General features: G+C 49.0%; 1 protein-coding gene across 6 annotated transcripts in view; it reads right to left on the reverse strand.

Annotated features, from left to right (window-relative positions):
* LOC102455798 (dedicator of cytokinesis protein 2-like) overlaps nucleotides 1-15,185 on the reverse strand; it is a 427,487-nt gene that overhangs the window by 223,213 nt on the left and 189,089 nt on the right. For all 6 annotated transcript variants that reach the window (XM_089777669.1, XM_089777670.1, XM_089777667.1 and 3 more), the window contains exons 25-27: nucleotides 13,360-13,466; nucleotides 2,141-2,268; nucleotides 587-652 (exon numbers count right to left, since the gene is read on the reverse strand). In XM_089777669.1, the coding sequence (XP_089633795.1) occupies nucleotides 587-652; nucleotides 2,141-2,268; nucleotides 13,360-13,466 (301 nt within the window). The remainder of the gene's footprint in view (nucleotides 1-586; nucleotides 653-2,140; nucleotides 2,269-13,359; nucleotides 13,467-15,185) is intronic.

Below are 15,185 nucleotides of genomic sequence, written 5' to 3' on the forward strand. Positions count from 1 at the left end.
ATTGTATGACCAATGCAAATGTTGGCATCGAGCTATGACATTGTATGAAACATCTTCATGAGAGTGACATGACCAATGTACGTTCTGGAAGTTCAACGGGCACTGAGCCTGGTGTGGGGGTGCTTGTTTCAAGCTGAAGGTGGCCCTAGGGTTGGGTATAAAAAATTGCACCTGAGCATTCTCCTGAGTTCCTAACTTCTGATTAATATTCATTCGCAACTAATACCCCGTCTTGTATTTTACCTGTTAGGACACGGCTCTGCAAGCAAATCAAAGATGTGTTATTCTTCCCGGAGCTGCCAAGAAATCTAGAAAATGAAGGTCTGATGGCCCTGACCAAAGCCAATTATAACGCACACCTGAACATCTCATGCCAGTCTGCTGATTCACTGCACAGCCAAACCTCAGAGCCACTATTCTAGTCCTGGTCTTCCCACCCCATCGCTACCACCTCTCAAGCTCCAAGTGACAGTACGTTTCAGAATGGGGGCTGAAGTGAGAAGTAGGTGAGCTTCTTCCAGGTGCTCAGGAAGCCCATACTCTTCCTCCCTCCTCCTCTATTTCAAATTTCCCAGAGGGAGCTCACCAGCTCAGAGTCCTCCTGGAGCTGTCTCTCTCCTCCACTCGGATACGTTAGCCGTTCTTCTGCTCTCTAGAACCAACAACATCAAACAGAATTCACCCTAGGCATTGGACCACTTCACCGCCAGACTTATGGGCAGTGCTGTGCTTCCCTGGGATGCCTTTCCCGCTCTGGGACATGTACAAAGGGCTCTGAAAGGCTGCCGAGTCACCGATTGTTATACTGCTCACATGCATGTATCATCTTTGTACTGGGAGATACGAGTATTGGCTCGGTACTTGTCTTTCAAATGTTTGCTTTTTAGCCAGTCCATTGTGAAAGGGTGGCTAGTCAAATGAATAGCATCACTTGACTGACAATGCACCTCATGTGGCGCCAATCCACATCTGAGGAACTTTGCTGTGAACATTCAGACTCGCTGCTGCCTAAAAAGGACTGAGTCATGCACAGACAGGTGACTCGCTCATGTGACAGGCTTTCACACAGTAAGAACAATGTAATTCCCGCCTCCTGGGCAAGGGTATAAAGAGCGGCCTGAAGGCTCCTCCATTTTGTCTTTAATCCTGTCCTCATTCCTGCTACTCGCCTATGAAGGATCTCTGCTATGAGCTGAACCCTGAAAGGACTGAGGACATCCCGACAGAGGGCGTATTCCAGAATCTTGTTTTAAACCAGTGGCTTTTCCCACCTCTGCTACAAGCCTGCACCAAGAACTTGGCAATTGGTGTCTGTAGTTTGATTCCTTTAACAATTGTAACTCTCTTCCTTTCCTTCCAATAATACATCTTTAGATTTTAAAGGGTTAGTACAGCGTGCCCTTTTGGGGAAGATCTGAAGCATCAGCTGGCCTGGGAACGTGCCTTTGGAATCAGCAGAACCTGTTGTGATTCGGGGAGATTGGTTTTCATAACCTCTCCTCTGTGGAAGGAAGGGTATTGGTAGTGGCACTGGAGAGCGGGGGTGTCTAAAGGCATTGCTTGTGTGTACCAACTGAAGCCCTCTTTGTGACTGGTTTGGGGCCTTACAGAGGAGGACCCTCAGTCTTGGGCTGGAAGTAGCCCTGTTTCTAAGCAAGTCATCCGGGAACTGACCCTCTCGGCAGAGTTTGAAAGGGGGCTTCCCACCAAGGCTCCATGATGATTGGGATTTTCTAGTTCCCTAGGGGCATCCCACCCCATGGTCGAGGCCAAGGGCTATCAGGAGTGGTCAGGAATTACAGGGCTTCCCTATGGCTTGCAGGGGACTATGGCATTAGGCGCCTATCACTGCCTGGCTCATCAAACCAGAGATCATTGCTGCGGTTTCATCGGTGAGGGCGTTGGCAGCTCTACCTTACTGAATTGGGAAGTGCCTGGGGCTGCTGGCTAGCGACCACAGCCCAATGAAACGTGCTCTGCCCTGTCTCTCTCTCTCTCTAGGTCAGGCGAGGGAGGGGGATGCCAGCCTGAGCCCTGAGGTTTGTCCCCAAAAGGGAGCTTTGTGCTCAGCCTGGCTCAAATGCATCTAAGCCCGCGAGGCTCCCAGCAGGGCTGGCAGCTGGCATTTAGGGCAATTTACCTTCTGGGCTTTGTAGAGCACCTCCAGGATATTGCTGAGCAGCTCAATGCAAGCCTCCTCCTCCTCTCCCTTCTCAATCAGCTCCTGGAGGATGGGGATTGTCGTGTGCAGCAGCATCTCCCGACATTCTGCAGACAGATACAAACTGAGGGTAAAAAGGGGGCAGGGAGTGGGGCAGAAAGGGGCAGATGTTCAGCCTCAGGTTGGAGACCAGGCTCTGGGACCCTTCCCCGTTCCCCCTTCCCAGAGCCTGAGCCCAAAGGTCTCCAGTGCAAGTCAAAGCCCCAGAGGTCCAAGCCAGCTGACACAAGCCATCTGTGAGTGTGTAAGTGCACTATAGACATGGAGAATCCATCCCATCCCCAAGGAAGCTGCAATGGTGCATACACCCCCCCCCCCCCCGCCAAAAATCCAAGAGTGGGACTGACGGTGCCCTCCTTACGAGGAGTCCGGTGCTTTCGCCGAATATTTCATCACCTTTGAGAGGCTGGGCCCCATCCACCCAATCAAGCCCCGACGGACGGAGAATGCCCACGCCGAGTGCAGAGCTGAAAGGGAGAGCCCTGGGCATATGCAGGAAGAGGCCTATTGCTGATGCTTCCGATGATGGTAAATTTAAGACAGTTTCAGATCACACCTGAAACTTACAAGGTGAGATTTAGAACCCTTAAGCGGGGGCGAGGCTAAGCCACGTGGCTTATGTGAACCAACTGCAGGATCTGCTAGGCAAGCGTGGCCGGGCGGACAGATCCCAGGCTTTGAGGGCGCGGGTGACCTGATGGCTCAGGAACGGTCCCGGGACATGGTGAAGTACTGTCTGTGGGACCAGGCTGGGGAGGGGCAGAGGTTCTTGCTCGCTTTGCTGACCAGTTTGAGCAGGCTCAGGCATCTGTAGGGGGAAATCTCAGTAGTCTGGAGGGATTTGCTTAAGGAGCAAGATTTCCTCCTTGGGAACTCAGCGGAGTTAGAACTGGTTGGGGGCAGGGGCGGCCCATGGCTATAGGCGGACTCGGCCACCGCGTAGGGTGCTGCCGCATGGGGCGCCCAATGCTGACGTCACAGGGGCGCCCGGGGCACCCGACGATGACGTCAGTCCACTGACGGCCCTGCAGGTGGGGCCGCCGACCACGCGTTCCGCCTGGGGCGCCAGCTGCTGCAGCCTGCCTCGGACCGCTCCTGGTTGGGGGCCATAAAATCATGGCCCCTTTGGCCAGGGTGCAGGTACAGACGGGGTGTAAACAGGCTGAGTTAACAGTTGCTGCTGGACCCTGAGAATTTTGTGCCATTAATTTTGGGAAATGACTCGATGTGGCTGAGTCTATCCCCAGAACTGTGAAAAATGAGAAGAGCCTTGTGCTGAAATCCAGGGGCGGGGAGGGAGATAAGAGAGTCTCTTTGATTCCCCTCCAGGGGGAGGGGTGGAGGAAGCCAGCCCTGACCCTGAGTCATTGCCCAGTTTCAGTGACTGTGTCCAGGCTAGGCTGTGTCTGGGAGGGGGCAGGTCCAACCCTGGGAGGCACAGAGCCTTCAGGTAGAGGCTGGAGGCCAAAAGTCGACTGTGGGAGCTGAGGAATGCAAGGGCCTGGTGCCTGAGGGCTTACCCCAGGAGGAAAGAGGGAGACCGCGGGGCTTCCCAAGGAAGGGCCTGTCATGGCTGAGCTGTGTGCCTGCAGCTGGACAGGTGGCAGACGGCCCCGGGGCAGCCCACCAGTCAGTTATGCTTCAAGGGGGAGTGGCAGGTCTGGACTCTCAGCCGGGGTGACTCTGCCTTTAGCCTCATGGAAGCAGAAACTGGAGGGTCAGTAGAAACCCCATCGATCCAAAAGACACTAGTGTCAGACACTGAATTGGCACTTGATTGAGCCAGGTGTCCCGGGCTCTCTGTAAATGCATGGGAGCCTGCCAATGTAACCCCTGGGGAAGGAGTGAGGAATACCCCAGCAGGGGGAGGAGAGATCCTTTCTTTTGGGAATACATTCCTTCCCAGAGCCTCCAAGGAGCGCTTGCTACTGCCTACCCATGCCACACTGATGAGAGAGAGAAACCTGTTGTTGAATACCCTCCGTGGACACAGAGGGGGAAGAGATACCGCATGACAAACGCTGTCCAAAGGGAGAGTGTGCTATGAGATCTGTACTTGAAACGCGACTCTAGCATTGGCTTGCTGGGAATCGTCGTCTTTCCTTGCAACTCTTATGGATTAGCACAAAGAGACTGAAATGGACAATACACCTCTTGAAATGTGTCACTTGCTTAAGCTTTTGGAAAAACTTGTGCCCCTGCTGGGGACAGGAGCAAAAGGACCCCAGGATCAAGCAGCTTCTAAGCTAACAACTGTGCCTGGGCTTAGAGCTGGGTGTAGCAACAAAGGCACAACTAACCTGCACTGCTGGATGGAAGGGGAAACTGAGGCTCACTGCCTCAGGGTAATGGTGACTAAATGCTAAGACACTTACACGTGGAAAGACATTGCTGTCTGCATTCTGGGGCACTGCTGGAGGGTGAACCAGAGACCCCAAGGAAAGGGAGAGGGCCCTGGTTTGGAAGGCAGCTGGAACAGAAACAGTTTTTTTGGGGGGCGGGTTATAAGAAGTTTGTGCTGAAGATTTTAGTGTTCGAATTAGCTAAGAGTTTTGTTACTTTTGATTTGTAATCCACTGTGCTCTGCCTGTTCTCACTTATACCACTGAAATCCGACTGCTCGTACTTAATACAATCACTTGTACTTGCTACCATGCCCAGTGTAAATAATTGGTACCTGGGGGAGCAACCAGTGTGCACATTCCCCTGTTCACTGTCAAAGGGAACTTCCCCAAAGAATTCACTGGGGGTTTTGATCCCATTGGGGGAGGGGGTATCTCAGGAAGCTGGGCCCTAAACTGAACTCTCCTTGGATCGGAAGAGGTTCAGCGTCTGTGCTGCTTCTTGGGGGGCAAAGATCTCAGCTTGGGGCCTTGGCTGGGGGAAGCCAGGGGAGCTGGCCCAGCAGGACCGGGCAGTGAAAAGCCCCAGAGAGCAAGGAGGGTGGCAGTGGTTATGTAAGCAACCCAGAAATCACCGCACATGGTTGTCTGTGGCTTCACCCTGTCACAGTTACAATCTCACATGACCTGCTATAGTAGCAGAGACAAAGGAGGGACAAGGCAGAACAGGGGGCAAAATTAAATCCGTATCTTAGATGCCTGGAAACAAATGCAAAAGTACGGGAAATAAGCAGGAAGTACTTGAAGTGCTAATAAATAAACACAACTATGACATTGTTGGTGTCACAGAGACCTGGTGGGTTAATACACACGTTTGGAATATGGATATATAAGGATACAGCTTGCTCAGGAAGGACAGGCAGAGAAAGAAGGGTGGAGGTGCTGCCTCGTATATTAAAAATGTACACACTTGGACTGAGGTGGAGATGGACGTTGGAGACAGACTTGACGACAGCCTCTGGGTTAGGCTAAAAGGGGTAAAAAACAAGGGTGATGTCATGCTAGGGGTTTACTATAGACCACCTACCCAGGCAGAAGAGGTGGATGGGGCTTTTTCTAAACAACGAACAAAACTGTACAAAGCACAGGATTTGGTGGTGATGGGGGACCTCAACTATCCAGACATATGTTGGGAAACTAACACAGCAGGCAGAGATTATCCAATAAGTTCTTGGACTGCATTGTTTCAGAAGGTTGAGAAACTACTGACAGGAAGCTATTCTAGATTTGATTTTAATAAATAGGGAGAAACTGATTGAGAATTTGAAAGTGGAAGGCAGCCTGGATGGAAGTGATCATGAAATCATAGAGTTCACAATTCTAAGGAAGGGTAGAAGGGAGAACTGCAAAATAGAGACAATGGATTTCAGGAAGGCGGATTTTAGTAAACTCAAAAAAGCTGGTAGGTAAGATCCCATGGGAAACAAGACTAAGAGGAAAAACAACTGAAGAGAGTTGGACGTTTTTCAAAGGTTCATTATGATTTAAAAATCAAAAAGGAGTCATAAAAATGGGAAACTAGGCCAAATTCCAAAGGATGAATATAAGCAAACAACACACGTATGCAGGGGCAAGATTAGAAAAGTGAAGGCACAAAACGAGCTCAATTTAGCTAGAGACATAAAGGGTAACAAGAAGACATCCTATAAATATATTAGAAGCAAGAGGAAGACCAGGGACAAGGCAGGCCCATTGGTCAGTGAAGAGGGAGTAAAAATAACAGGGCACTTGGAAATAGCAGAGGTGCTTATTGACTTCTTTGTTTCAGTTTTCACCAAGAAGTCTTATGGTGACAGGATGCTTAACGTAGTGAATGCCAATGGAAATGGGGTAGGGTTAGAAGTTAAACAAAAATAAAAACAGGTTAAAAGCTACTTAGAAAAGTGAGATGTCTGCCAGTCCCCACGGCCTAATGAAATGCATCCTAGCATACTGAAGGAGCTGATAGAGGAGGTATCTGAGCCTTTCGCTGTCATCTCTGAAAAGTCATGGGAGACAGGAGAGATTCCAGAAGACTGGAAAAGGGCAAATCTAGTGCCCATCTATAAAAAGGGAAATAAGGACAGACCAGTCAGTTTAACGCTGTGCCAGGGAAGATAACAGAGCAGGTAATTAAGGAATCCATCTGCAAACACCTGGAAGATAAGGTGGTGATAGGGAGCAGCCCGCATGGATTTGTAAAGAACCAATCCTGTCAAACCAATCGGATCGCGTTCTTTGCTAGGATAACGAGCCTTGTGGATAAGTGGTGAACGTGGTATTGGGACATAGTGGGGGGCCGTCCACGCTTGTGGCCCTGGGTCCACTCTGGTTTTGCATTCACTGGTTGCTGTGTTTGATCCCTACTGCCCTATGCTAGTCTGCAGAAGCTCTGTGTGCAGTGCCCAGCGGGGGATGGGTCCCTGAAAGGAGGCAGGTAGGCCATGGCCCAGCTGGCTGACACCTGGACTAGGTAGAGGAATCTGAACAAAGCAAGAGGCGGGGCTGTGTGCCCAGTTGCTGGGAGTGTGGGGTAGTCTCGGCTGGGCTAGGATGAGGAAAGGAGACAGAGCAGGAAAGGGGCTAAAAGGGCCTGAGTGCCCCCATCCCCGAGAGGAAGACGGCATCTGCTCTCGGAGCTTACGCTAACATCGCTCGGACGCTACGCCATGTGCCTTCTACTCTACTGGCCGGCTGAGAGTCACATCTGGCTGTGGATGGGGGTGCAGGGTTGGGGGCTCCCCGACACGCTGTCACAGGGATACCTAGACTTTAGGAAGGCATGAGATACGGTCTCGCATGACCTTCTCATTAACAAAATAGGCAAACACAACCTAGATGGGGCTATGTAAGGTGGGTGCATAACCGGCTGGAGAACCGTGCTCGGAGAGTCGTTATTAATGGTTCCCAGTCCTGCTGGGAGGGCAGAACAAGTGGGGATCTGTTCTGGGACCAGTTCCAGTGAATATCTTCATCAGCGGTTTAGAGACTGGCATAGAGAGGACGCTTATTAAGTGTGCAGACGATCCCAAGCTGGGGGCGGTTCCAAGTGCTTTGCAGGACAGGGTCTGTCGCAGAGTGTGCTGGAGTCCCCGGGCCCTGCACCCCCATCTGCAGCCAGACAAGCAGAACAGAAGGGTTATTCATTCCCAGGGACACAGTGCAGCACAGACTTGTTGTTACAGGAACCAGGAGCAGCCAGTGCAGCCTCTCTTAGGGACAGGGGGACCAGAGCCTGTTCAGCCCCCAAGCCAGCTAGACCAGATAGAAGTGATTATTCCCCTTTACTCGGCTCTGATGAGGCCACATCTGGAGTAGTGTGTCCAGTTCTGGGCCACCCACTACTGAAAGGATGTGGACACACTGGAGAGGGTCCAGCAGAGGGTGACCAACATGATTAGGGGGCTGGAGCGTATGACCTATGAGGAGAGGCTGAGGGATATGGGTTTGGTCAGTCTGCAGAAGAGCAGAGTGAGGGGGGATTTGAGAGCAGCCTGCAGCTCCCTGGTGGCAGAACAAGGAGCAATGGGCTCAAGTTACAGTGGGGGAGGTCGAGGTTGGAAATTAGGAAAAACTATTTCGCTAGGGGGGTGGGGATGCGCTGGGCTGGGTTCCCTAGGGAGGGGGTAGAATCTCCATCCCTAGAGGTGTTTAAGTCTGTTTGATTGAGTTGGGTTGGTCCTGCCTTGGGCAGGGGGCTGGACTTGATGACTCCGAAGGTCTCTTCCAGCTCTATGATTCTATGACTCCCTTCTCCCTAAGCATGCTGAAAAACTAACTTATACATCCAGCAACTGCTCCCAACCCTCTAGGCAGCCTCCTCCTTTGTCCTGCTTCCAGGGCCCCAGGTGTTCTCACTATCACTGACTGCACCTTCCCCCTAAGGTCATGTGTGTGTCTGGCCTTGGCCCTTTCCTCCATGCCTCCCTCTGAAGTTCTCCTCCAGAGATCCCAGCCCCTGTGCGCACGCACACACACACACGCGCACAGCACAGGAGGAATCACCGACAGCACAACAAAGCAAACAGGGAACACAGTCCCACTATGTGTCAGGTTCACAATTCAAACTAATCTGGACAAACTGGAGAAATGGACTGAGGTCAATAGGTGACGTTTAATAAGGACAAATGCAAAGTGCTCCCGGTAGGTAGGAAGGAAGGAAGGCACGCACGCACGCACGCACACACTTTTTGGGAAATGGGAATCTGATGTCTGCATTTAAAAATGGGTTTTCCTCTCCTTTGTAACTAAGCTTTTGGCCCATGGCGGTCCCCCATGAGTATATTAATTGGTGACTTTTCTATCTAGTCATTTTGCTTGTAACAGGAGTATTGTGGGGATAATTTTTTCTTTTTTTATTAACCTGATATGGGTTAATTTTTGTGTCCTGGTTTTACTTTAGAGCTAAGATTTCCCAAGTGATCTCTTCCCTGGTTTTCTTACCATTACTTGGATGGTGAGTTAAGTCCTGAGTGGAGCACAGGATCAGGTCCAGGAGGTAACTATTACAGGACCGCTTGGGAATAGTGACCATAATAGAATAACATTGAACATGCCAGTGATGAGAAGAACACCTCAGCAGTCCAGCACCCTGGCATTTAATTTCAAAAAGTGGAATTACACAAAAATGAGGAGGTTAGTTAAACAGAAATTAAAAGGCACAGTGACAAGAGCCAAATCCCTGCAAGCTGCATGGAAACTTTTTAAAGACACCATAATAGAGGCCCAACTTAAATGTATACCCCAAATTAAAAAACATAGCAAGAGACCTAAAAAAGGGTCACCGTGGTTTAACCACCATGTAAAAGAAGCAGTGAGGGACAAAAAGGTATCTTTCAAGAAATGGAAGTCCAATCCCAGTGAGATAAATAGAAAGGAACATAAACTGTCAAATTAAGCGTAAAACTGTAATAAGAAAAGCAAAAAAAGATTGAGGAACAGCTAGCCAAAAACTCAAAAAACAACAGAAAATGTTTTTTAAGTACATTAGAAGCAGGAAGCCTGCAAAAAACCAGTAGGTCCCTTAGACAATCGAGATACAAAAGGAGCAATCAAGGATGATAAAGGCATTGCGGAGAAGCTAATTGATTTCTTTGCATCAGTCTTCGTGGTTGAGGATGTTGGGGAGATTCCCAAACCTGCACCGTCCTTTGTGCGAGATGAATCTGAGGAGCTGTCCTGGATTGAAGTGTCATTAGAGGAGGTTTTGAAACAAATAGAAAAACTTAACGTGAACAAATCACCGGGACCGGACGGCATTCACCCAAGGGTTCTAAAAATAACTCAAATGGGAAATTGCAGAACTGTTAACTGTGGTTTGTAACCTAGCCTTTAAATTGTCTTCCGTACCTACTGACTGGAAGATAGCTAACGCGACACCGATATTTTAAAAGGGCTCTAGAGGTGATCCCGGCAATTACAGACTGGTAAGTCTGACGTCGGTACTGGGCAAATTAGGCGAAACAATAGTTAAGAATAAAATTGTTAGGCACGTAGAACATCATAATTAGTTGGACAAAAGTCAACATGGTTTCTGTAAAGGGAAATCATGTCTTACTAATCTATTAGAGTTCTTTGAAGGGTTTAACAAACATGCAGACAAGGGGGATCCAGTAGATATAGTATACTTGGATTTTCAGAAAGCCTTTGACAAGGTCCCTCACCAAAGGCTCTTAAATTACATTGTCATGGGATAAGAGGGAAGGTCCTTTCTTGGATTGAGAATTGGTTAAAAGACAGGAAACAAAGGGTAGAAATAAATGGTAAATTTTCAGAATGGAGAGGGGTAACTAGTGGTGCTCCCCAAGGGTCAGTTCTAGGACCAATCCTATTCAACATATTCATAAATGATCTAGAGAAAGGGGCAAGCAGTGAGGTAGTAAAGTCTGCAGATGATACTAAACTGATCAAGATAGTCAAGACAGAAGCAGACTGTGAAGAACTCCAAAAAGATCTCACAAAACTAAGTGATTGGACACAAAATGGCAAATGAAATTGAATGTGGGTACGTACAGTATGATGGGGGCTAATTTGGCTACGACAAATCAGGAAAAAGATCTTGGAGTTATCGTGGACAGTTCTCTGAAAACTTCCACACAGAGTGCAGCGGCGGTCAAAAAGGCAAATAGGATGTTAGGAATTATTAAGAAAGGGATAGAAAATAAGACACAATATCTTACTGCCCCTGTATAAAACTATGGTACGCCCACATGTTGAGTACTGTGTACAGATGTGGTCTCCTCACCTCAAAAAAAATCTTTTGGCCTTGGAAAGGGTTCAGAAAAGGGCAACTAAAATGATCAGTGGTTTGGAACGGGTCCCATATGAGGAGAAGCTAAAGCGACTGGGACTTTTCAGTTTAGAAAAGAGGAGACTGAGGGGGGATATGATAGAGGTCTATAAAAGCATGAGTGGTGTGGAGAGGGTTAAGAAAGAAAAGTTCTTCATTAGTTCCCATAATATAAGGACTAGAAGACACCAAATTAAATTAATGGGGAGCAGATTTAAAACTAATAAAAGAAAGTTCTTCACACAGCGCATAGTCAACCTGTGGAACTCCTTGCCAGAGGAGGCTGTGAAGGCTAGGACTGTAACAGAGTTTAAAGAGAAGCTAGATAAATTCATGGAGGTTAGGGCCATAAAAGGCTGTTAGCCAGGGGGGTAGGAATGGTGTCCTTGGCCTCTGTTTGTCAGAGGCTGGAGAGGGATGGCAGGAGACAAATCGCTTGATCATTGTCTTCGGTCCATCCCCTCCGGAGTAGCTGGTGCTGGCCACTGTCAGTAGACAGGATACTGGGCTAGATGGACCTTTGGTCTGACCCAGTACAGCCGTTCTTATGTGGCAGTGGATTTTTATCCCCAAAATCTAGGTTTTTAAGATTTTTTTGGGGGGGAAGTTTTATACCAAAGCCTGGAAATATAAGGTTTTGGGGTACTTTTTCAAGCCCCCCCACTTCTGCATTCATTGTGCCAGAGTGGGGATTTGGCCTTGACAGGGTCATAGGGGATCGCAAGCTAAATATGAGTCAACAGTGTGACGCTGTTGCAAAAAAAGCCCACATGAATCTGGGTTGCATTAACAGAAGTGTTGCGAGCAAGACACAAGAAGTCATTCTTGCCCTCTTACTCTGCGCTGATCAGGCCTCAGTTGGGCTACATCTACACTGCGGGTTTTGCTGGAAGAGGCAATGCAAATGAAGCACAGATTAGCATTTTCTCGCACTTCATTTGCATAATCTCTTCCAATCCGTTTTTGCGCAAGAGGTTTTTGTGCAAAAACAAGCAGCATGGACGTTTCCTTTTTATGCAAACCCCCCCCTTTTTGTGCAAGATCCTTTTGCTTCAAAAGGGGAAGGTCCAGAGAAGAGGAACAAGAATGATTAAAGGTCTAGAAATGATGAGCTATGAGGGAAGACTGAAAAAACTGGACTTGTTTAGTTTAGAACAGAGACGACTAAGCAGGGTCAGGATGGCAGTTTTCAAGTACCTAAAAGGGTGTTACAAGGAGGAGGGAGATAAATTATTCTCCTTAATGTCTGGCGATAGGACAAGAAGCAATGGGTTTAAATACTGGAATAGATTGCCTGGAGAGGTCGTGGAATCTCCATGACTGGAGATTAAGAGCAGGTTGAACAGACATCTATCGGGGATAATCTAGACCTGCAGTCCCCAACACGGCGCCCGCGGGGGCATTTACGTGCGCCTGCGCCGGCGTTTTAAAACTACTCACATTGACCCCAGCTTGGAGCAGGGTCGGCAGCCTAGGGCCCGCGAGGGAGCCCGACGCGGCGCTTTGGAGGCTTGAGCCCCGCCCCCACCTCAGCAGGCAGCCCACGCAGGCGCTTCAATAGCCGGAGCAAACCCCGCGCTGGTCGGGTCCGACTGAGGCAGCAACAGCCTCCCACCCCCTTCACATAAAACAGCCGTGGTGGGGCCCTTTGTGGTGCAGGAGCTGCGAGCTGGCAGGGGAGGGTCCCTCATGGCCACTTCGCCCCCCCGCACAAGCCCATTGGCTGGACCTGGACAATGGCAGCTGCGGGAACCTACCAATCCCCAAGCACATGGCCAGGCAGGTCCTGTGGGAGAAACAGGAGAGCAGCGCGTCTCACTGGTTAAGTGTCCGGTCCCCAGCTACTCCCACTCCGGTATCTTCACCCACAGAACTCTCCTCCCAGACCCTGCACCCCAATCTCCTCCCCGAGGGGTAATCCAAGCCCCTGGCCTGACCCCCCCAACCCCAGTAAAATGTCTGGTATTTTCAGTTTCTCAGCTGGAAAGCCACTTGGGACATTCTTCCCCTGCCATGTGGAAGGGAGTGTGAGATTTAAAGGTGCCATGATTTTTTTTGGGGGGGGGGAGGGTGCTTTTTTTGCTCAACATTTGGACACCCCCCCTTTTTATTAATGCAGAATTTTGTTTAAAAATGAATTACAAGATAATTAAAATAAAAAGTATCCAACTAAATTAAGTTTCTATCAAATGTACCCAATTCACATTTAATATGAAAATAGCCTTCAATTTCACATTTGATGCCTTTTTCTGTTGGCGCCCGCCACACTCTTCTGAAAACATGAATGTGGTATTGGCCACAAAAAGGTTGGGGACGACTAATCTAGACAGTACTTGGTCCTGCCATGTGGGCAGGGGCTGGACTCAATGACCTCTCGAGGTCCTTTCCAGTTCTAGTGTTCTAGGATTCTATGACCTTCCCATTAAAAAGTTGAAACTGACCCAGTTCAGTGGGGGATCCAGACTTACCATAGGACTGGAAGATACTGCTGTTGACTATGTCCGTGAGGGACTGCAGCTTCTGCTTGAGAAGGCGCAGAGGAGGCAGGTTCCCAATGAAATCCCGCAGCAAACATCTAAAGCCAAGATGAAAGGGGGCTCGGTTAAGTGATATGTAAAGTCTCTAGGATGGGGATGAGAGAGGGAAGAGCCCAGTGATCATCTTCTCCTCACTGGGGGTGTCGTCCAGCCCAAGGCACCCAGTTGCTTCCATGCTCTGACCAGTTGCTGTGCTAGCAGCTGTCTCTTTGGAGGAAGAATTCAAAATGGACGAGAGATCCTCTTGTGTAAATTAGGCATGTGGGTAACCTGGGGGTAGGCATGCTTGGCGTACAAATCTGGGCCTGATGGCTGGCAAGTAGGTCGGGTCAGGGAAGCAAGGGTGTGTGTCGGTGGCCTCTGGCAGGTGGCAGATATTTTCATGCATGTTGGTCACACCCCGTAGAAAGAAGGCTGCAACCCAGCTTCCCTTTCCAAGTCCCCCTTTGCATTTGTACCTTTCTAAACTGGTCACTCTTCCGGTCTGCCATGAGGAGCAGCATTGTGAGACAGGCAAGGGCTAGAACTGAGACGGATTCCTGACTCACCTGACATTTGAGCTATTTTGCTTTTAATCACAGTTATACTCTGAAAAAGAAAAGGTGCTTCTTGTCCAAGAGCTCTGCGCCTTTCAAGTACTCCGAGTCTGGCCTGCTCACTTTAGTGATGAAAGTCCCTTTCTGCTGCTATTCTACTGCTGTGCTTCCTACTTGCGTATCAGCCACTTGACCGTATTCCGAGTTCCAGTCAGTGACAGCTGCTTAGGTATTCCCGATGGCAGCATCTGGCCTGTGGAACTTTTAAACGGACGATGCTATGCAAGACAGAGCGCTCCCAGGGACAGTGTGCCGAGTGGGCCCTGGGAACATTTTGATGTACCACTTAAGCTCATTTTAAATCTATAGAGTCTCCTTTTTAACCAATCACTTTTTTGAACTAAGGCTCACCCTCTTACCACAGCTCTTGCATATCGCATTCCCCATCTGCAAAAGAACAGCCAGACTGGCACAGACCAAAGGTCCATCTAGCCCAGTCGGCTGACAGTGCCCAGTGCCCGGTGCCCAGAGGGAATGAACAGAACTGGGAATCATCCAGCGGTCCCTCCCGTCGCCAATTCCCAGCTTCTGACAGAGGCCAGGGACATCATTACTGCCCAGCCTGGCCAATAGCCACTGATGGACCTGTCCTCCAGGAATGTATCCAGCTCTTTTTTGACCCTGTTATAATCTTGGCCTTCACAACCTCCTCTGGCGAGGAGTTCCCCAGAAGACTTTGCATTCTCTGAAAAATACTTCCCTTGCTTTTGTTTTAAACCTGCTACCTAGTAATTTCATTTGGTGATCCTAGTTCTTGTGTTATGAAGAGTAAATAATTCCTTATTCACTTTCTCCACGCCAGTCAGGATTTTATAGACCTCTATCCTATCCCCCCTTAGTTGTCTCTTTTCCAAGCTGAAAAATCTCTGCTTTACTCATCTCTCCTCATAAGGCAGCCACTATGTATCTTGAATCATTCCTGTTACCCTTTGCTGAGCCTTTTCCAATTCCAATATATTTTTGAGATGGAGTGACCAGATCTGCACACAGGATTCAAGATGTGAACGTACCCTGGTTCTATATTCTCTGTCCCTTTTTCAATGATTCCCAATATTCTGTTTGCTTGTTTGACTGCTGCTGCACACTGCGTGGATATTGACAGAACTATCCACAATGACTCGAAGTTCTCTTTCTTGAGCAGTAACAGCTAATTTAGACCCC

Source organism: Pelodiscus sinensis, chromosome 4 (genome assembly GCF_052426305.1).
Source record: "Pelodiscus sinensis isolate ZL-2025 chromosome 4, ASM5242630v1, whole genome shotgun sequence".
Classification (NCBI taxonomy): Eukaryota; Metazoa; Chordata; order Testudines; family Trionychidae; genus Pelodiscus; species Pelodiscus sinensis.